At 39.2% G+C, this 22,435-nt stretch overlaps 1 protein-coding gene across 1 annotated transcript in view; it reads left to right on the top strand.

Annotated features, from left to right (window-relative positions):
- Positions 1 to 22,435, top strand: part of THSD7B (thrombospondin type 1 domain containing 7B) — a 264,674-nt gene that overhangs the window by 182,344 nt on the left and 59,895 nt on the right. Inside the window, exon 15 of the mRNA XM_029962200.1 lies at positions 2,504 to 2,682. Coding sequence (XP_029818060.1) covers positions 2,504 to 2,682 — 179 coding nt within the window. The remainder of the gene's footprint in view (positions 1 to 2,503; positions 2,683 to 22,435) is intronic.

The following is a 22,435-nucleotide window of genomic DNA, read 5'->3' as shown; positions in this document are numbered from 1 at the left end:
ATAACTTTTCCTTAATCTTCCTTATTTTTTTTTGTATTCCTTTCTTTTTTGTCTTATGTTTTTTTATTATAGAGTTAGATCTCGAACTGCCAAAAGACTTAGCCCATTTTGCCTTCTCTGATAAGTTGATAACCCCTCTGACTAATTCTACTTTGAAACAAGGCACTTTCTTTGTTTCTGTTGAGAGTTAATTACCCAGGCTGTCACACAGCCCAAGGAAAAATGATATTTCATACGGTGGTGGAAGAGAACTCTTTGGAGAACTGCCTAAGAAATGCTTCTCATAAATCTATCATGAGAAAATTTCTTTTACTTATCATAATGTATTATGAATTACTTTGAGTGGCAACCAAAGCAGATGGAATAGAATATTAGTGGGATATTTGGGAGTTTTATTTTGGGGGAAAAAAGCAAGTCTGTTTTGGAAATATTTGTGTATGTCTGTGCATGGGTGTCATCTCACCGAAGTGAGCACACAAAGCATGCAAAGTTGAAATGTCTCAAACATGGGAGCACTACTTCAGGAGATTCAGTAGGAAATAATTAAGATGCCCAATTCCAGTGGCTTTGGAGCTGCAAATGAAAAGGCACTGCAGCACACAGAGATCAGAGGTGGCAAAGAAAACCAGAGCACACTGTATGGGAGCGGGTCTGCAGCTCCAGGGAAGAGTTACAGCGTGAGTTACGGGGGAAGTGATTGCAGCTGTCAGGCTGCGGGGCGGCCGCCGTAAAGAGAGAGGGAACAGCACCATCACTGAGCATCATGAGAGGAGAAATGGAGCATCACCGAGCTGAAGGAGGGAACTGCTGCTGCTACCAGCGATTTTTAAGGCACTGTTTACAAAAGCAACATCAGTATTTCTTCTACTTCTGGAAGGGAGATATTTTCCGGGGAATGGATGCCTAAATAAGCCTGGAACCTTTCTTGGTGCTGACTTCAGTGTCAAGAGTGGCAGTGAGGCAGCGTGTTGTTGTTGTGGGTGGATGCTCTGGCTGTAATACAGTCCTGGTTGGAGTGAGTAGCAGTTCAGGCATAGTTTGGCTAGTAAATCCAGCTCTGAACCAGAATAATCCCTGTGCCTCAGCGCTGGTGTTTCTTGGTTGTCAGGAGCTGTTGTCTGAGGGTTTTGGGCAGCAGCTGCTGCTGGGTTGGATTTTGTTGTTTGGGTGTTTTTTCCCTCCATGCTGCAGTGACTGTCACCTGGATAGAGTGGGGAAACCCTTCCTAAAAGAGTCATGAAATGAGCTAGTTTGGTATTCTGTGGGTAAGGAATAGAGAGGGAGTGTTTGTGTGATGAAAACCAAAGAGAAAGGAAGGGCATAAAAATGAGAAACATCAGAAATGTGGTAGGGATGAAATTCAGTTATTTCCATGACCATCATTGCCACAGCTGTCAGAGGGACGAAGCTGCCTCTAATAAAGGCTAATCTGAGCAGCCACTGCCTTTCATGGTCTAACATGAAATCTCTTTTTTGTTTAAATTAAAATAATACATACAGACATGACAAGCAGATAATAGGAACTGGAGGAGAATGAATGCAGCACGGTAAGCAGGAAGGTGCAGGAATTATTCCACACTGCCAACCCAAGACTGGTGCTAGTAATTCCCTGGAGATCTTCAGGGTTTGGCCACCCTCCACTGCCTTTCTGCACACCAAGAGCTCCACAGCCAGGCTAGGCTCTGCAAAATCTCTCTTCCCATATGCCAGCTCCTAAAACAGCTGTGGGGTTGTGCCTTCATGGAGGAACCTCTTGGGTTTTAATTCAGAAGGTGTTGCTACTGCAGATGCCTGGTATTGTGATTTTAAGAGGTGATGATCTTCTGAGGACTTTTATGTCAAACCAGGTTAAGGTGAAAGCAGAGCTTTAAAATGCCATTTATGAAACCCATAATAAGCAAAGCAGTTAGAAAGGTGTACAAAGAGAATTACTAGTAAGATGTGGGATGCAGGTTTCATCTGTTTCTCCAAAGAATGGATTCCACACTGCTCCAACTGGCAGGCAGGTCCCTCACACATCTTGTGGGAGCTGCCAAGAGAAGAACTCTGTTGCCTCCAGCATCCTCTGCTTCCCTCTGCTGGGAAGAGAGCCTCTGTCTGACTCCTGCCTGTGCCAACTCTGGAGGTGACTAGTGTCCTACTATAGGAGTATGGGACTGGGCTGTGCACTTGGTTGTCCAGAATTTAGTATGGCCACAGTCTCATAGGGAAGATAACCACCACATATTGGTGACCACCAGCTTCACATCAGTTACTTTCACCAGTGTGTGTCCTTTACATCAGTGAGTTTTATCACTGCCTTTATTGGACTAAACCAAGTAGAAATTAATTTAAGTCGCTGCTGGTCTTTAATGCCATAGCCTCGTGCTGGGATGGTGTTGTCAGTGTGCCAAATGTCTTCTCTTTCAGGAGTTCTCATTTTGTGTTGATTGCACAGATCCCATCAGAGGGTCGGAGTTCATCGGTCGCGGTGATTAAAACCTGTCTCACATTTTTGGTTTAGGTTACGTTGAAGAACCTTGCACGGTCCCTTGCCCGTTTGATTGCAAACTAAGCGATTGGTCCAGTTGGTCTCCTTGCAGCTCTTCCTGTGGCCCGGGGGTGAAAGTCCGATCCAAGTGGCTCAAGGAGAAGCCGTACAATGGAGGCCGTCCCTGCCCAAAGCTGGATCTCAAGAATCAGGTGAGTGGTGTTGAAACAGCCCACAGAAATCCCTCTGGGCTTGCTGTGTTTTGAATTGTGATCCAAAGGTACTGTGCTGGTGAAGAAATTAAAAACAGGAGGTACCTCTGGGACCACACCTTGTGTGACATTTTGTAGGCAATCCTTGAACTTCTTAAGAATTGAAGGAGAGATGCTCAGAATTTGATCTGAAACAACGTACTTCTTACATGAAAAAATTATTATCTCCCAGAGCACCGGAAGCCCTGGATTAATAATCCCACCTGGGCAGTGTGTAGACATCAGAGAACTCAGATGTCATGGCTATTTTAAAACCTTTTAATTCTTTCTGAGACTATGGTTGCTGTAGAAACATTCGTTAAATATATATTGCTATTTTTAGCAACATTTCCCTTCAACACAGCACCAGTTCCCTTGAACATTAATCTCTGTATATTCAGTATTGAAATATCCCATCAGAGGAAGATAATCTTTAAATTGCTACTCTTAAAGAAAGATCAGCATCTATTTAAATGCTACTTAATGCTGTATGCATTTCTGCAAAGTGAATAGTGATTTCCTACATTTGCTGATTAATTCTCAATACTAATTAACACTGATGAAGTAATGTTTAGTTTTCCCTGTCCTATATTTCAGATTCAGCCATGAAAATTAATTAATAGGGCAGAAACAGTCATGCTGAAGGAACTTCATATATATGTTATGAATATGTATATGTATAAAATATGTGTCATGTAGAAGTACTTCAATGGTATTCACACAGAGATTTATTTATGTAGTGGTTGGTAGGTGCCAGAGCTGGTGGATCCAGCTGTTTTTCTGCACAACCTTTGCTGTTGGAGTCGTGTCCTGGGATGCAGCACCACTTCCTCGTTATGAACTTGCCTCATTTTGTTCACAGTTAATTTTTTTTCCCTGTGAGAAACTTGGTAAATACTCCCTTTTTTTTTTTAATCCTTTCTTTTTCTTTTTCCTTGTTACTATTCATCGGAAGTAGGCTGACAGAAGCAGCAGGGACTACGAAAGTATAAAACTGCAATAAAGTGTATGTTGTCCATAGCTCAGTGCTTTCCTTAATAGATCAGACAGATCACCAGAGAGGCAAAGTGAAATCCCACAGTAAGTCATATGGTAACAATAAGCTCCTTTGTAATGAAAAGATACTGGGGTTTGTTAACCATAGACACAGCAGACTTTCCATTAAAAGCAAACTTATTGCTATCATGTGTTACCTATTCCCACACACATTAGAGTTGCTAGTTTCAAAAGCCTTTCAGAAGATATTAAAGGAAAGAAGCTGTTTAAACTTGGAAGTTATGTCTTTGTACAGTATATCGGTGCATAGTGCTTGCAAAGTGCCATGGCTGGTATTAATATAAATGTGGCTGGTGCTTTTTGCCTCTTTACCAGGACCACATGTCGTGATCTAAAACCCACCGAATTCATTAGAGGCTTTCTGTTAAAGGCTGTAGGAGTGACACTGTAGTAGAATTGCATTAAGGTTTGTGACTTCATGTCTTTAGGGTTTGGGGGTTTTTTGTTTGGTTTTTGGGGTTTTTTTTGGGGGGGGTTGTTTCTTTACCCGTGAGTTGGAGTTTTTTAGGGTAGAACAGAAGCTGTTTCTAGCTGGTTAACACACAAATGGATTATATCTTTCCAGTTTAGATTTATAGGATTGATCATATATATATATTTATATATATATATATATACACATATATATAGGAACTTTTACGATAAGAAGAACTTGTGCTAATAAGAAAAGTGTGTTTTCATACATATATATGTATGTGCAGTTAGATATGCACACACACACACATTGTGTCTGTCATTCCATTCATCAGCTTTCCCAACACTTCTCAATTCTTTGTGCAGTTCAGAAGGAGTTTTGCTCTGCACCCACTGGAATTAGACTTCCAGCCCAGATGTAACACACCGAGGTCCTTGGGCACGCTGCAACATGTACAAGTTGTCTGCCCAGATGGTAAATGAAATTAGCTGATGGCACTGCTGTTTAGCTAAGCTGGACACATATCGTTAATCCGCTGCCAGGCAGATTGTCTGCTCTTTCCTCTGGTCTGGGCAGTGTTTAAACCCTAGAGCAAAGCTCTCTGGATTCATTAGGTATAAAAATGTGACATCCTCATTATTTTATATAATCTGGATTAGGTACCTGCAGTAAATACTTGCTTTTGTTCGATATCAGACATGGGAAAGCAAAATCACCACGGTGCTGAGTTTTACTTTTCACTGGATACTGTGTTATATTGTGCTTTATGCAGTTGATAAGACTTGAGATAACTTTGAACCAATAATGAATTCCTCCAGGTGCCAATAGAATCCGCTTATGATTTTCTTATTATTTCCTCCAGTATTTGTAGTATTTTTTTTTTTATTATTATTGCTTCTGAGGTTGGGTCTTGCTATTGTTTAATCAATTACTTTGGAGAACCCTTCATTTTTCCAGTGTCTTATAATTAAATCCCTCAGTCAGTTTGTGTGGTTTTTTTATTAAACCATGTAATCTTTTCACCTTCTCCTTGTGCAGGGTGTTGTCTAGGCTTTCTGGCAGACCCCTGTATGTCGTTTTTTTCAATGCCTTTCAAATATTTGACATAAATTTAACTGCAGAGAATGTTACTTGAAACACTGTTCTATCAATTCTTTCTTACCATGTCCAGGGCTCTGCCAATACAGATACTTAGCAAAGCTACTGCTTTGGAGAGACAGGCAGTTTGCATGATCAAACAATTTATTTTATGCATATAAGTAGTTATTTGAGTCACATAAACTGTTCCATGAAAGACTGTCCTCCTGGAGTCAGTTTGGTCAGTGTACTGCAGCTTGCTTGTGTATTTAGGACAGAACTTTTTAGCAGGAATTTGATTTTATGCAGAAATAATGACACGTCCTATTACTGCATAATGTTCCATGGGGTTTATGCTCTTAATTCCATGGAGGTTTTGACTCTTGTGGAGTATCTTGAAGCCATTCTTTAAATGTCTTCATCTGCCTGTGGAGCCCCTCAGGCAGCCCACTCTTTTTGCAGTAGATGTGAGAAGTTAACTGAGAGTTAGGAGAATTAATTCAGCTTTTTTTTCATTTCTCCTTCTCATTATAGTCAATGGACTAGGTTGAGCCCCAGATTTTATTCCAGGTTATTTCCTGATAGAAGTGACAAACATTTGTGTGGGCTGTCTGCGCTTGGTATTCTGATACAATCACTTGATTTGGTGTAGTCACTTCAGCCCTAAACTCTGTCTGTGCTGTTGCCCTGTGAAATTAAGGGATAAATTACAATATTTGGCGGGAGAGATGACAGTATTTTAATGCAGCTCCGTGTAATTTGCGGAATTACTTTCGCCTTGTACCTCTGTTCGAAAATCGTTGGAGAGCTGGCTAACTACATTTTGCTCCATCTCTTAAAGAAAATGGGCTTTGCATGTAGGAGCTGTGCAGCTCTTATCTGAGGATGTGATTGCTTCTGAACAGCCGATTGGATTAGGGGGTCAGCTGGCAGATGTTCTTGGCTGTGCAGTGCATGTTAAAAGAGGTGTAGCATTTACATTTTTCTACTTCTGCTCCTATTTGAATGCACTTACACAGCATGCAGTTGCTAAGCTATTTAATATGTAGTTCTACATGATGAAAGGTTAAATATGAGTTAAGGGGGGTTTATTGCTTGAACATTCTTTTATAGGTTTTTAGGATTACTACAAGAAAATGCATCTTATTTTCAAGACTCATGAATTCCAGGGATTATTTTTTTATTGATTGCTCTCATACATATTCTTGTCAAGATATTCCCTCCTTCTCCTTCCTCCCTCTCTCTCTCTTACCCAGTCCTGCTAAAGGACAAATATCACAGCAAGTAGCTTATCCCCTTTATATATGCTGTATATATTTAAGCAAACATTTTTAAAGGATTGGGAGTATTTGTTATGGCAGGCATAGCAGGAAAAAGATGTAATGTATTTAGAATGTAAACTTACTGCTTTCATTAAAATGAATATTTTATTCTTAATGACATTTTCCGCTGTTCACTCTAGAATATGAGAAATACAGACACTTTGCACATTAGAATTGCAAGTACTTCCCCTGAAATTGCATACAGGAGTTTAAGGAAAAGGAAAAGGAGCAGGCAGTGGTGCATTTACAGACCAGTTCTCTCAGAAGCAGGTGTGAAGGTGTGTGAATTTCTGGAACCTTTTCATGGAAAGTGACTGGTTTAGCCCTACTTGCACTTCAGAAAAAAACAAATTTTATTTTGATCGGCAAAAAATGTGACAAATTTCTTTTCAAAAATGAAAATCTTACAAAATTATTGGCTCTTAAAACTCACCATTGGAATGTACAAGGTTGGGTGGACTGTGGAAGTCACTGTCTCTTGGAGGCAGAGCTGGGCTTGGGCTGGAGATGGAGAGGTGTGTGGTGGGAGAGTGTGTGTGTGTGTGATCTTTCCCCTTTTCTAACTGGTCATGTTAGGAAAGGTCTGTTCAGGAAAGACCTTTTTTAAAGATGTTTCCAGAGCTTTTCACACTCTAATTCCTCAAGTAAATCCTCAAAGAAAACCAACGCAGTAGTATGCAGGCTAAAGTTTGTCTTGCTCACATTGAGTAGCCATTTCTCTGGGCAGTTTTGGGCTCACATTTGGCAAGGTAAGTTTCTGTGATCCAAAAATGCCCTTAGACCTTGTCAGGGAAACTGCCAAAGGAAGAGCAGCATAGCATGGCTTATCCCAGGGCACTGCAATTAAACAAGGTTCCCTTTTTTAGGTAGGTAACTGTTCTCAAAGCAATAATTTTGTATCCAGTAAAGTTTCAGAGTAAACAACATTTAACACTGTATTTTACCTGCTTTCCTTCAGTTTATGTTCTTGTCCTTACTTACTTGCAAAATATTTGCAACCTCTTCCATTTATCTTTGTCTCTTATGTGTCTGTGGATTATTAAAATAGTTTTTATTTTCATAATTTTGCCTGTGTCTGACTACAGAAGAGTTTATTTTCATGTTTTGTTTTGATGGTCATACTCTTCCTTTGCATCAATATATCTTTTATCCATACATATGTATAGATTCATGTGTTGTATGAAAAGCTTTCAAAACTTTTAGACTCTTGTTTTAGAAGCTAAGTTTGAAACCAGCACCTTTAATTGCTGTCACTGAATTAGCTGACATGCAGTCCCTGGCTGGTGAGTATAACCCTCACCTTCCAGTATTAGAAATTGGTCTTCAAGAATATCATTATCAGTGTAATAGCTATAAATAGCTCCTGCTTAAATCACTTCTTTTATAATACAGATTTCTAATTGTCAGCAAAAGTCACTGCATTTTTTTGAGGCACTTAGAATCTCTTCCTCTCATAGATTTCAGCTGCCAGTAGTTTATTTCTGAGCCCAGTTCTGCTGTATCAGTCCATTGGCTGTGTAAGATCCCATCCTGTGCCATGCAGGGAAACATCTGACTTACATTTTCCTCTGGCTCTATCAACAATCATTTGCTTCATGTGCAACTTCTGGGAAAAAAAATCCTATCTTTAATCTCAGTTTTACCTTCAGAAGGTCTGATTTCCTCCCACTCTGCCTTAAAGGAAGGAATTACAGCACAAAACACATTTTTCCTCTGATTTTAGTGCAGTTTTACAGTATCATAAAAATGACAAGTTTTTTTGCCTGCTACACTAATGTGGGAGAATTTTCAGTGTCAAAAAATAGCGAGAACCTCCTGTTTCCCTTACACTTTTCTTGCTGTGACTGAAAGTTTTTATACTAAACAGTAATTTAGTTGGTTAAGTGAGCAAAAGTAGCAGCCAAGTCTGTGTCTGAGCACTATCTCACCTGCCTGAAGAGAGTGTCTGGGAGTCCAATATGTGGGTGGGTGTTACTTCGCTTCCTAAGGGAAATACAGCTACTTCCCATTTTATCCTTCAGGATGATAACCCTGTAGTGTCTGCTCTAATTCCGGGTATATATTAAATTTATATTCAGCTTCAATAACTATCCACACTTGATTTTCATTTCTCCTGCAGGTTTTCTGTTGAATAAAGAGTCGTATAAACATATTTTCGCTATTGCCACTCATGAAAAGCTTTAGCCTTGCAAAAATGGAGCCCTTTAACAACTTCAACAGTATTTTTCACTTGGCTTTTTTTTTTTTTTCTAAATAACTTCTTTAAATTTCTCTCCAATAACAAAGAAACTTGATATATGGCGTAATGCTGTTTTTCTGCAATTGTGAGAGAACATTTGCACTTTGTGAAGTTAAACATGTTACGATGCCAGTCTACTTCCCGGAATTACTTTTGAATCCACAAAAATAAGCAACCTTGTGCTAATTGGTTAAACTACATTTTTTTCTGCCTGGTACAGCCACTACTAAGTTCTTAATGAAATATGTATCAGAGCAGGAATTTTTGCTGTTAAAGAAATTGATATGTTTGCATCTCTGGAACTGAGAATGTACCCATAATTATTTCTGATTCAAATATAGTTCCTACATTTGTTGTTGAAAGGAATATTTATTGTTTAATACAACAGCATACTGCAAAATACAGCGAAAGACAGGAATTATACCCAAAGTGCTTTGTCCTGTTGATTTCTCTGCAGAGAAGATGGAATTAAATGGAAAATCAGCCATAGACGGTCGGGTGGCCCAGTGGAGAAAGCATTAGCATTTCACCTAAGGAACTGCAGTTCAATTGGTTTTGGGCAATATTTTTTTAAGCAAGAAGTCTGGTTTGTGCTGAATCTCTCGTGGACAATATGTCACGTTGGAGGACCAGCACACAGTGCGTGTCATAAATCAGCGTGACAGCGTCTAACACCGAGGCTGAACTTACTCTTGCTTGTCTTTGTCTTAGGAGCAGGAGAACACGAAGGATTGATGCCTTGGCTATTCCTTGGCAGCAGATTTAATCTTGGGTGGTTTTTTCCGCTTCTTCCTCCTTTTAAAAAGCTTTCTGTTTCTTTTCTGCAGTTTTGCAGTGCAATTTGTTCTCAGTTTTAGGTTTGCAATCATTAAGGAAGGGGAGATGCTGCATAACAGTTAAAATAGGGCCCTGGCTTCTGTTCTAATTGGAACAAACCCAAGAATATTCTGAATAGAAAATGTTGGTACGTCTTCACCTTTTCATATGGTAGAAGATGTGACAAACAGTTATTTGGCATGCATTTTATCACATGTGACTAAGTCCTCAGAGAGAGTGAATTACACAGAAGTATCCCTTCTCTTGCTTTTGGCAAGTTAAATGAACATTTTGACACATTTTCCTTTCCTTTACTCTCTTTTATAACTCCTTTCTGTACAAAATTAATTTCCAAAATATGATCTTGTTGATTGCAAAGCACTGTTTGCTATGATGGAAGACATGAATGTGGAAATTTCTTCTAAAATAGATTCTAAGTCAAGTCAAGGAAATTCATGACAGTAATTTAATATTCTAAGAACCTGCCACATAATGACTTCAAAACTTTTTGAAGTGTGAATGCAACAAGATATTGCCAAGATGCTGGACACAGGAGGGCTTTAAGCAGAAGGCAGCCCAGATCTGTCCAATCCAGGGAGCTGGTGTGTGAATCAGAATCATGCTGGGAGAGCATCCAACATGAACAAAGGCTGGGTTGGCTCGATTTGGTAAATTAGGTGCTGGCGCTGGCCTGATTTAGCATCTGCTCCCATCAGAAACCAGTGCGAGGCTGTTCTAGGAAGCTCTTTAAGAAAGGATGTGATGGCAGTCTGCTCCCAGCTCTGATGTTGGGAAGACTGCAGTAAAGACATGAGTTTCCTCTCCTCAGGACAGAGTATCTCATATGTCCTTTGGCCAGTCAAATAGCAATCTGGATTTGTCTCATGCAGGTCCTCGTATGGGGGTCCTCTGCATTCTCTTGGCTAGGTATGCAGCTCTAGCTTGGTTACTAATGAAGATTTTGATCACTTTTTTAATTTTCTCAGTGGACAGCAGTGTCTTTAGAAGGACTGAATTTTCTTATAAATATGTAGCAGTCTCTGTGTGTCCCCAGTTTAAAGGTGAGTGCATTTCAGTGAATGGCTTTATTCCTAAGAGGAATAGGAGTTTGCTAAACGTGGTCTGACTCACCTGCGTGCTGTGAACATACCCTGAGCATTCAGAGCAGAAAATTCCTACTCTTCTGACTCTCCTTTATGAATAAGAGAGAATAATTGGAAATGAAGTTGCTGCTCAAAGAGGGAGAACAGACATGAAGATGTATGTGCTGTGTGAATTCATCTGTCAGAGCTCCTGAGCAGCCCAGGAACTCTCAGGCACCACTTGCATAATGGTCGTTAAAATGACCCTGATCTTTAAAATAACCCTGATCTTGCCTCTTTTTAAAGTATTTAATATTGCTGTGTTGTTCTGTCTACAGCAGTTCTCCTTGATTAATACTTAACAAGTGTTAATATTTTTTCTGGTGCAGACGTTTCTTGTGGCCGTTTCTCAGAAATTATAACCATTTCATTTGTTGGGTTCCCTTTGTTTTGTGCTCTGTAGCTGATTGATAGATTCAGGAATGGGCTTTATTTTCTTTTTAGGTTGTTTAATTGGTTTCTTCCTCCAAGACAGCAGAATAAAAGTGCAAATGACCTTCTCTATTCCTCTTGATCTCCCCTCTCATGACTGGAAGGACAGAGCTGGACTTGCCGTCAGCTAAATGTGTCCATTTGAACCCCAAGTTGAATACATGAATTTTGCATCTTTCTTAAGTGACAGCATCAGGACCATCAGCATTCCCAGATTGCTGGCTGGAATGTAAACCACTTAGAGATTTCAGATTTCAAGGCCCAATTACAGCTTTCTGAGTGGTTGTCAGATACAACCCCCGTGTCAGGGAGGGCTGTTGTTTGCAAGGGCTGTTTTCCCAAACTCGAAATTCATTCCAGTCACGTGCTGATGTCTTTGGGGAGAGAAGAGAGAAATTAAAGATGTCTCCCCTGTACACCTGTCTGGGGCTCTCCCTGCTTCCTGAAGTCTTTGTTTTATCAGGGACACCAAGAAAAGAGAGTTGTAAATATGAGTAACACAAATTCAGCTAATCCTTCCTCATTATCTATAGATTGTGACATGTCTTTGAGTTATAAATATGTTGCAGGTTATATCCAACAGTAGGAATATTAAAGGTGAGCAGATTTTTATAGATGAATGAAATGCCAAAGGATAAATTCTTCTTCTCCAATAAGATGTATATTCTGTCCTGTCTCATTCTATTTACTGCTTCTCACTTGCAGAGTGCATAAATCAGCAGTCCTGTGCAGTCTGGTGTGATTTATTGCTTAATTAAAAGTTATGAGGGCTTTTAATCCGCCTATAATTTATATTATTTTTGACTCAGCTGTTTCCCATATTGTAACTTAACCAGGAAACTTGCATCCTTTTATGAAGGGAGCATTTTGTGAGCCCTTGGAGTCACTAACAGATGTGGCCCATCATGGTGTCTCAGATGTTCCAGATTGACTTTGGACTTCAAACTCAGAATCAAAGATAATTGAATATTAGTGCACTTAATAAAGTTTACCCAGCATCGATTATAGTTTGATGGCAAATATAGTCTACATGTTTTTTTAGAGTTACAGATTAATTTTAAAAAGGATGAGACTCAGTCGTGGTTTCACAATGAACAGATGTTAGCCACACTTTAATAATTTAAAAAGCAGGCTTAAAATGGTTATTTAGGTTTTAATGGAGGATTAATTTGGCTCTAGTGCTGAACCACATGCTGTTGTCAAAACAATAAACCAACCAGTTTTAGTGTTTTGTTTTAGTTTGGTCATTGGGTGATCATTTTCTTTAGTTGGTAGGTTACTGCTGTGTTTTTCCCTTAATTAAACTTATAATCAGCATGCATTATGAAAACAGATTTTTTTTTCTCCATATGAGTTACTATTGAAGAATGAATATATTATGCAAAATTCAATTTTTGTAGTGATAGCAGAGGTGGCTGGCTTGAGACAGAGCACTCACTGATTTGAACTTCAGTGAGTTTCTCTCCTCCTTTCTCAAATATCTTTATTATTTTAAAACACTTGCTATTTTCACTAGCAACACTTTGTCCAATCCTGGCATTCTAGATTTCAGGTAAAAAGTTTTGACATCAGTTTGTATTTCATTGATGGCACAGGAGTTTTGCTGTGGGTTTCATCAGGAATAGGGATTCCCTATAGCTGAGTCAGCTGCCCTCTGTTGGTTAGTTCAGCTTGGCTGTGATTTCATTTGTGATTCTGTGACTTCTGGTGGGATGGATGGGAAGAGCCTTCCCTGAGTCCCACCTGCCAGTCCTGTTTGAAATCAGTGGGGTCCTTCCAGTAACCCCCCTCTACTCCTTATGAGGTGTAACCATTGAAAACTCTCAACTTCTCTCAACCTCTCTTTTGAATTTTGGATTTCCTACATAACTTGACTTGTAACTGCAGTACTGTCATTGAACAGTCTTAATTGTTTCTTAAACAAGAATTTTTTCCTTGATTTTTTTAAAACCTTTTCTTTGAAATAGTATTTAAAAATCATAAATAAAGACCATTAAAATGATTTCCTATAAATCATGCAGCAAATGTCTTATGCCACATTAGATAAAAATTGTAGATATCTTTTGGATAGTCAGAAAGATTTCTTCCAGTCTATTATGTAGGATTTTGAGAACTGGACAATTATTATTAATTATTGTGGCTATTAAATATGCTAAATCAAATAATATCTATCAGCCTTGCTGGTCAGTCTACATTCAACAGTTTATTCCAATATCTGTTAAGTTTAGGTGTCCCTTATGCTCTTATAAGTTAGTTTTAAATTATGACTTTGAATTTTAAATTATTACTTTACTAAGTAAAAGTGAGAATTTTTGCTTATTTAAGGGACATTATGAGGTTCATGAGCTTTCTGTTTAACTACCAAGTGTAAAGATATTTCATTCTTGTTCTGAACATTCTGAGTAAAAAGGGCAGTGGTGAAAAACTGCAGGGTTTAGAGGCCTCTTCTAAGAAAGACTTTGAAAAGTAGTGAAGATCTAGTCATATGCCACTTTTGTAATGTCTTATTATATATGTATTTAACTGGTGAGATGAATTAATATATGTTTGTTAATGCTGTTATACAGTGCTCTATTTCACACATGGAGTTCAAGTCTTTCATTCAGTCTTAGCAGACCTTGTCAACCTGGTCCCTGCTTTCAGTGGGACATTCCTGAGGCACCTCACTTGGTTTTGGTTTTGTGGGCAATGCTTAGTGCACTAGGCTTAGTGCTTAGTCACTAAGTCCAACATGTGGCCCTTTATTATTGTGCAAAATTTTTCAAAATTTCTTAAAATAAAGCCACTCTGTTGCTTTAATTTAAGTTCTGTGTATTCTCAAGTGGCCATGTGGAACATATATTTGTCTATCTGCCAGTTTGGAGCCCAATGTTTCTAACTCTGTGGACGTTGATGTTTTTTTTTCACGTTGCTTTTCCCCAGTTTGTAGCTCGTTGTGAAGTTGGACGGTAAATAAACCGATTTGTATTTTGTTGGAACACAAACACTAGTGAGTACTTTAGCAACTAGAGTAACAGTAGATACTCATTAGAAAATCCATTGGAGAAATCAATTATACTTTGAGTTTGTCTTGTTGAGAGAATGAAAGTACTTGGTCCGTGTAAACCAGATTTTACTCCAGTGATCAGCAGGTGGGCAGACAGAACAGGCTTTATGGATAGTCTCACAGGTGAGTAAAATAATAAGAAAAGGCTCATTTTCAATGCTGTGTGTTCCCAGAGCAACCATTGACAAAACAACTGGATTTTTTGTGAGTGAGATATGTAAGATTCTGTCTTACAGAGCACAGTACATGCACAACTCATCGGTCCTGAGAAAGGAAAGTCATGATTAAACTCAATCGTATTAAGCATTTGCATATAAAAGAGGTTTTTCTTAATATTCATTCCAGGTCAGTGTTTGATAAATGACTCGCAGATTTTCGTCAGCGTTCTCACGTCTTCGTTTTTGCATAATAAGAACCCTCTCAGGAGTTGTATGCAAACAGCAGCATTTCAGCATAGTTAGTTATCACACAGCAAATTCGAAGTACAGCTTGTATTCGGGTCATATCTGCATGCTAACCTCAGAAATTAATCCCAGCTAGAGGAAGCATAAATGTTTTTTTTACCTTCATTTCCTTTTTTTCACCCTGTCATAATAATGTAGCATACCACGGTACCTGAGAGCTTGGTGAGGGAAGGGAGCCCAGAGGACTTCTGAAATCCCTCTGATAAGACTAAAATATCTACTTGTTTTGGAGTGAAATATTCATTTTAGGCAGGTCTCTTTTAGTCCATATGTCATAACTTTTTTTTTTTAAATTAAATAAAACAATCCTTTCTAACGGGTGCAGCTGCGGAGTCCTCACAGCACTGGTTCTACGCACCTGATTTCTGTACCCCTGAATGGAAATTCATTTGTAATCACATCCAAAGAATAATCAGTGCCTGACAGGTGTTGGTTTAAAACTGAGGATGGGACACTTTTCTTTCAGTTCCTAGTGGTGTTAAGGGTGTTATTTCATCTCTACCTGGAAAGGAGGTTGTAACCAGGTGGGAGTTGTTCTCTTCTCCCGGGGTAGGAGAAGAGGGCATGGTCTTAAGCTCTGCCAGGGGAGGTTTAGGTTGGATATTAGGAAGAAATTTTTTACAGAGAGAGTAATCAGACACTGGAATGGGCTGCCCAGGGAGGTGGTGGATTCACCGTCCCTGGAGGTTTTAAGATGAGACTGAATGTGACATCAGTGCCATGGTCTGGTAACCACGGCAGTGTTGGATCAAGGATTGGACTTGATGATCTCAGAGGTCTTTTCCGACCTGGTTGATTCTATGATTCTGTGATCTCCATGTCCCGCTGTGCAGGGCAGCATCAGGCAGTAGTTCTTCTTGAAGCATCCTGTACGAAAAGGCTGTGCTTGACACTCAGCTGTGAGAAGTCTGGGAATGGATTCAGGCTCTACATCTCTGCCTCCCTTCCTGTAATCCGCAGTAAATTGTGCGTGCCTGAGCCACTGACCAGTAGTTGGTGAGTGATGGGACGTGCACTCCAGCTGCTCCACGTGCCCGGTGGTTGTGCTGCCTGGCAGGGAGGCACTTTATGGTAGCTCCTCACTTCTGGAGCGTGCCCATAAATCCCTGGCATACTGTGTGACAGCAGATGCAAACACCAGTTTTATGTCCTCTCTTCCACCTAGTGTTTTCCTAACGACTGTGTTGTTCTAACCAAATGTCTCTGGCCCGACTCTCATAATTTATTTAAATACAGGGAAATTCCAATTAACTTTTAAGACACCTGAAATTGGCTCAGCTTTTTGTCAGAAAGCAGTATTAATTTACACAATATTTCTCTTTTTTCTGCCTCTTCAGCAAAGGTAAGACCTTTGGTCCAAGATAGATGTAAAACCCTGCAAAGTGGCCTCCCTATGTAGAATAGTCAATCATTTCGTATACCAGGAGTTTGCATGTTTTTGCTGGATTGTGGTCCAATTTGCAGACTGGGAAACAGATGATGTTTGATTCAAAAAACAAAAAGATAATTTTTTTGGCTTGAGCTAATGTTTATCAATGGAGTTAATAATGAAAGGAACAATCAGTCTCCACATGCTTCCCTGAAATATGTCCAATAGTATTTGCAACACTATTGGACCATCACTGAAATGGTGAAATCAGGAACATTTGTTTTTTTAATGTGTTGCAAATAGGAAAAATACAAATGTCTTGATGTCACACAAATGTAACATGCTCTCAGGATTGTATTGCAAGCACCTAAGGGAAAGGAGTATACTTCCCAGAAATGGACTACAGCAGAACCAGAATAATCTGAGATAATGTAATTCTATTCAAAGTAAAGTAAAAGTTTGTCAGAGGTCTGTGCTTTATGTTTTGTCAGTTTAAATTCCTTCTGTTACAGTGCTGTCCCTCCATTATGTTTTGTGGGAAAAAAAGCCCATTTATTTTCAGTTCCTTTTAGTTATGTTGCCTAACCTTCTGTGTGTAAATAGACTTTGTTTAGGGAAGACCTTCACTTATCAGCCTCACCGTGTAGAACTGTTGCTGGTTTTATTCTTATGTTTGATGGGTAGCTAAATCATGGAAAGTAATCTATCTTTCCTAATTTGGTAGGAGTAAAATTCTTCTGTTAAATAATGGGCCTTTTCCTATTTCCATTAAATTCAATTGATTAAAACTCTTAATGGTTTGTATGGAAACCAAAATGGGCCACATCTGTGGCTTCCCACGCCGGCCTTGCTTGGTTTTGGAGCTGAAGCTGTTGGCTCTCAGAGTTGCAAACAACACTGATTGGAAAAAAAAGAAGCATTTTTCATCTAAAGGCTAAGAACAAATTTATACATTGGATATGGGGTTTTAGATTATATTTTTAATTATATTTTGTAACAAAATGTAAAAAATGAGTGTTTATCTTAGTAGCTTTACATTAGTCATTGCTTTAGCCAATTTATCTTGTCTTTGATACCCCAGAGCTACCTAAACCCTGCTAACAACTGCTAAAGACAAAACCCAATTCATTACCTACTTCCAATCAAAGATCACTTTTTCAGTGGTCTTGAATTTAATTTGCATTTAATTTGAGGTTTCATTAGGATAATTGTCTGTTGGTTCACTCCTGTAATTGAACGTTTGCAAGGAAATTAATGTGCGATCACCCGAGGGAGAGGGGAGGTGCAGCAGGTGTCACACTGCTGTATTCCAGGTTCACACATGGAACACTCATGATATTTTCACAGGACATAGGACTTACTTCTCTGTTACAGTCACAGAAATTGCAGGCAGCTGTATTGGCCAGTTGAAAACGTTATTAAATTTTGCCTTGGCATTAGGCAGATAATCTGCATTACTCCAGTGAAAAGCCTGGCCCATCCTCTCCTGTTGAAAATTCTTCTCATTCCCAGGTTGAGTGGATGGGTATTTTCTTCTGTCTCATCTTTGCTGAAGTTTCCATTAGTACTAAAAGCTCTGCTCTCTGGTATTTTCTTGCCCCACAGGCTTTATAGGAAGAAAACATCTCTATTCTCTAATGGAAAGATAGCCATCCCTTGCAGCTTCCCATCTCCAGACATATTTAAACCTCTTAGCCTCTCCTAGCAAGACAGAAGCTTCATTCTCAAAATCACCCTGTTGTTTCTCTTCTGTATTTCTTTGTGTTTGAATTTGGGAAGCTAAGTGTCCAGATTGGTACACACCACACAAGGGACAGTCTTAGCCGGGCTTTGTAGAACACCAGTAATTGCATTCCATCTTGTAGGGAAATTGTAAGCTAAAACCTTCCTGGATTCCATTTTCTTCTGGTTTCTTAAGCAGCCACATCACGTAATGTTTCATCTTGTGATGCCCCCCGTGGTTTCCCAAGAAAACCAAGATTTTGGGCTTGTTTTAGTCTCCAAATATATGATCCGTGCTCTCTACTACTGAACTGCAGCCTCTCTCCGACGCTTCGGTCCAGGGCCATGTGGATCTTGCTCCACACTATCCCACTCCTCTCTTCATAAAGATGTCATTTAGCTCCTTGTGTTCAGGAGAATTTGAACAGGGCCGTACCTATTTGTGTGCCAGTATAATTGGTGAAATATTAACCAAGACTGGCTGTCAGACCAGTCCCTCAGCACTGATGCTAATAACTTCCCTCCAGCCTGACGTTCCCCATTTCGTGCTGCTGTTGCTGTCCTACCTCCCGCAGTTTCAGGCCAAATTAAAATTTTTGTACTAATCCCCCATCTTCTTCAATTTAACTAATAACTTCCCAGGTGACATGATGTTAAAGCTTTCCCAAAATCGGACTGCCAAGATCAATTTCATTTTCTTTCTCTGGAAATTGAGGTTTTTTTCTCTGAGAAAGATGTCAGATCCATGTGCCTTACCTGTATTAAATCCATGTGGTGTTTCCCCCCAGATTCTGTTAGCTTCACTGGCTTGGATTATTCTTACCTTAAAGTTGTTTTAAGGCTTTGCTACTAAGCATAGAAGAAAGGGCTTCTAGTTGCTCTGATAAATTTTTTTCCTCATTATATATAGATGTGGCATTTATTATTTCTGACTGTGTGGTATTGTTCGTGTCTTGCTTGATTTATTAAACTTGCTACCCCACGTGAAATTTCATCTACCAGCTCTTTCACTAGTCTGGATGGAAATTTCTCATTTTTGGACATTTCGTTTCTTGAGCTACGTGTTCATCTCAACTGTGATACTTTCTATGTGGTTATTATCATTGACATCAGTGAGAATTGAAGCATGTATTCATGTAATTTGGAGTTACCTATTGCCTTTAATCTGTACTCCACTGCTTCAGCTTCACTGCGTATTAGCTCCGCTTCTTTGCAGGTTATTTCTTCATGTACAATTTGTCATCTTTTGTCACTTCTTTTAGTGTCTTCTAAAGCAACTCACTTGTCTGGGCTGTGGTAGCTGCCGCTCGCTGTCTCCTCTGTCGTTTCCAAACTCTAAGGTGGGGTTATCCTTGGTGCTTCCTTCCACGTCCACTCAATTATCCCCGCAGGGCTTGTTCTGATCTCCTTGACAAGTGAGGGCCGGGCATGCTACCTTCAAGGTTTCATTTCTTCCTTGAGGTGTGGATCCCTGTAAGTATTGGCTTCTCTGACTCAAAACCTCTGGTCTCCTTCCCCTGGCAGATCCTTCAGCCCCCCGTGATTAGTGGCTTCCCAGCTGGTCCCCTCACTGTGCACAAATCGCCCTTTTGAAGCCAAGAGCTGTGACTGAAAATGCCAGCCTGCGTTTTCTAAGGATTTCTACTTTAATTTAGAATTTTCATATAATCACATACTTCAAATTTATTTTTATAGCCAGTTCTTTCATTCCTCCTAGGAAAAACAAATCTGGAATAGCATCACCTTGTTTCAGTGGCTGAATGAACCTGTCAGTGACTGCTTTTGGGAATATCTGGTTCTAATATTATTATTAGCTGCATTTGTTCTGCAATAAAAGAGAAATCTTACTAAAAAATAGCAGTCTAATAACACTGTTTTTATATTAAAATCCCTCTCTGGAGGTCTGTGGTGTGTTGCCCGCCAGCACCATCACAGTGGAACCATCCCAGTGTTACTTCTGGGCCCCAGACAATTTCAGCCTGGTTTTGATAAACTTTTTCAATCATTTAATTCACTGAGTCTCGTTTACCTCTCACTCTGGTGAATCTCCGTGACATCAGGTTCTGATTTATGTGTCTATAAGAAGAAACTTAAGGTAGCTAACTATCATCTTTATTTGAGGCCTTATAGAGCTGCACTGTGCTGCTTCTCAGCAGGTAATGCAAACATTTGTATTTGTTTCCTGATGTGTGAATTGTAATTTTCTGGAAAGGGTTTAGATATTTCAGTAGAAAAACTAAAGAAATATTTTAATATAAATTTCGACTTAAGATGTGTGTGTATTAGGATGTACATGGATATACACAGAAAAGATACCACAGAAAAAAAATGAAATAATGAGTTGAGCATAGACTGTGTACTTGTTTTGATTGTCCTAAATATTCATTTAAAAATTGTTATAAATTCAGGAAGAACTTCCTTTGGTGAGTTGGAAGGAAATACACATGTAAGGTACTGAGATGACTTAAATCCTGTTGAAATCTGCAGAAAACAGCAGAGCAGTTTGGTTTGTTTTCACTGCATGGGTGACTTTGAAGAAGCTGAAGATCCCTTCCTCCTCTTGCTGTATGGTGCTGCCCTTTTCAGAGGATTTGGTCAGGCATTCACTTATAGCCAGGGTTGAACCTTGCCACTCTTCAACCTTAAATTAAACACAAGTTTAAGACTGGAAGTGTCACATGGGAAATGCAGAGATGAAATGTTATCAGTGAATATTTGATCACAAGAAAAATAAGTAGGAGTGTATGATACTGTCCAGCAGGTCATTGAGAAAATTAACTATGAGAAAAGTTTTAGAGGTAATATGGAAAAATTAGCTTTACTTCAAAGTTAGTGGCCTGGATGCAATTACTGAATGCGGTTTATAGCAAGCAAATATAAACATATAGGTTTATAACAGTCTAGAAAAGTTTAAGAAGAACTTTCAGCCATTAATTTGTCCTGTTTGTTTGCTGGAAACATTTGCCTTTGGGGGTGGTAGCTATGAGTTCAAAGATAATAAAGACAAAGACTCACACAAACAGTTTCAAAAAGATCTTCATTTGTCAATAGTGCAAATCTAGGAAAAGAACCTCTTTTGTCCTGTTGGAAAATACCACTGTCATTTTTTTCCCCACTTATCCCCCAAGCTGTTAAGTGTTGAAAGGTCAGGCTTGATGGACTCATTTGGGAATACGTGGTGTCAGAGTAGTGCAAAATGGACTCTGTCAGTGGAAGTGTCTCTGTTCTGCCTGACCTATCTGTCTGTCCAAAATACACTTAAATGACAAATCATCTGCAGCTTGAACGGTGGCCCTGTCTGCATATTCATTTCACCTCTGCTCTTCTACCTCAGGTTGTCATTAGACAGCCCAGTCATTTGGTAGAGTGATGGGTTTCAATAAGGACACTCATATATTAAATTTTAGCTACACCCAAACAGGGCTTCTCTGCTAAATAGCAGTGACATTCCTGAAGTGAGTGCTCCAGATTGGATAAGAAGTTTGAAATAGGAGAGACTGTGATTATGAAGGTGCTTTCTAAACTGTCAGTGTGCAGCCTAAGAGTTACACTTCTATTCCTCACTTCAAAGGTGTTTTGTAGGACTTATTTCTCCTTTAAGCCATTTTTCAGAGGAATATTCTCTTCTTTAGAGGATACAACCTATGTATTGTGATGCGCTTTATATTGAGTATTAGAGAGACATTAAACTATTTTGCAAAGCTAACAGATATACCCTGATAAAGTGCATTCAGATCCTTACCTAAACAGCACATGAGAAAATCTGATCAGCTCAGACAATTTAGATAAAAAACTAATGAGTGTGAAGCCTAAGTAATGACTGCCAGACTGGGCTCATTGTTTGTCTGGTGCTTTGGGCTGAAAAGTGGCCTTTTATATGATATGCAATGATGGCAGTTTTATTAAAGGTAGCATTGTTTTGGTCCCAGTACAAATATCCAAATTCCCTGGACAACTGCATTCTTTTTTTAATTTGCAATTCCTTTTATTCTTTGTGACTCTTCAAAATTAAAGAAGCATTCTTCTGTTTGTCACACAAAATCCACTTTTTTAAAATGTGCTTCAGCTCTTACCAATAGCCCAGACACTTCACCATGGCACAGAAGGGGATAATAGGCTGAATTATCCTTAAGCAATTGAAGTTGTAACTATTTCATGTCTTATTGTGGTATGCAAATTTGATTCTTTGCAGGGTCCCATGGACATATCTTCATTTTGACTACTGGAAGGCACAGTGGGATAAATGGATTAAAGTAGAACTAGCTCTTAGCACTATTTCTTATCACTTTTATGGTAATGTCTTCACTGATACAGTTGCTGTATGCACACAGGAGACGTATTTCTTTCCCAAAAGTGGGAAAGCCTATCAGTATTGAACAAAATGTAAAAAAGAAAATAATAAATCACAGAACAACGAGAAAGGATCAATGAAGGGGGTCATAGTGCAGAGATTGTTTGGTCACACAGGTTAACAGTAGACATAACGGGATGGTGATGCTGGTTTTGCAAGGTTATTTTTTGATAGAGCAAGTACAATAAAAAGCCGCCAGTATTACCAAGACTTGTGCAACTGAGATATTGTGTCTGGCTGGTTTTGGGAGGGAGAGGTGAGGC

This window comes from Manacus vitellinus, unplaced genomic scaffold (assembly GCF_001715985.3).
Source record: "Manacus vitellinus isolate BGI_N305 unplaced genomic scaffold, ASM171598v3 scaffold_43_pilon, whole genome shotgun sequence".
NCBI lineage: Eukaryota > Metazoa > Chordata > Aves > Passeriformes > Pipridae > Manacus > Manacus vitellinus.
This window is presented reverse-complemented; position numbering and strand designations above follow the sequence as displayed.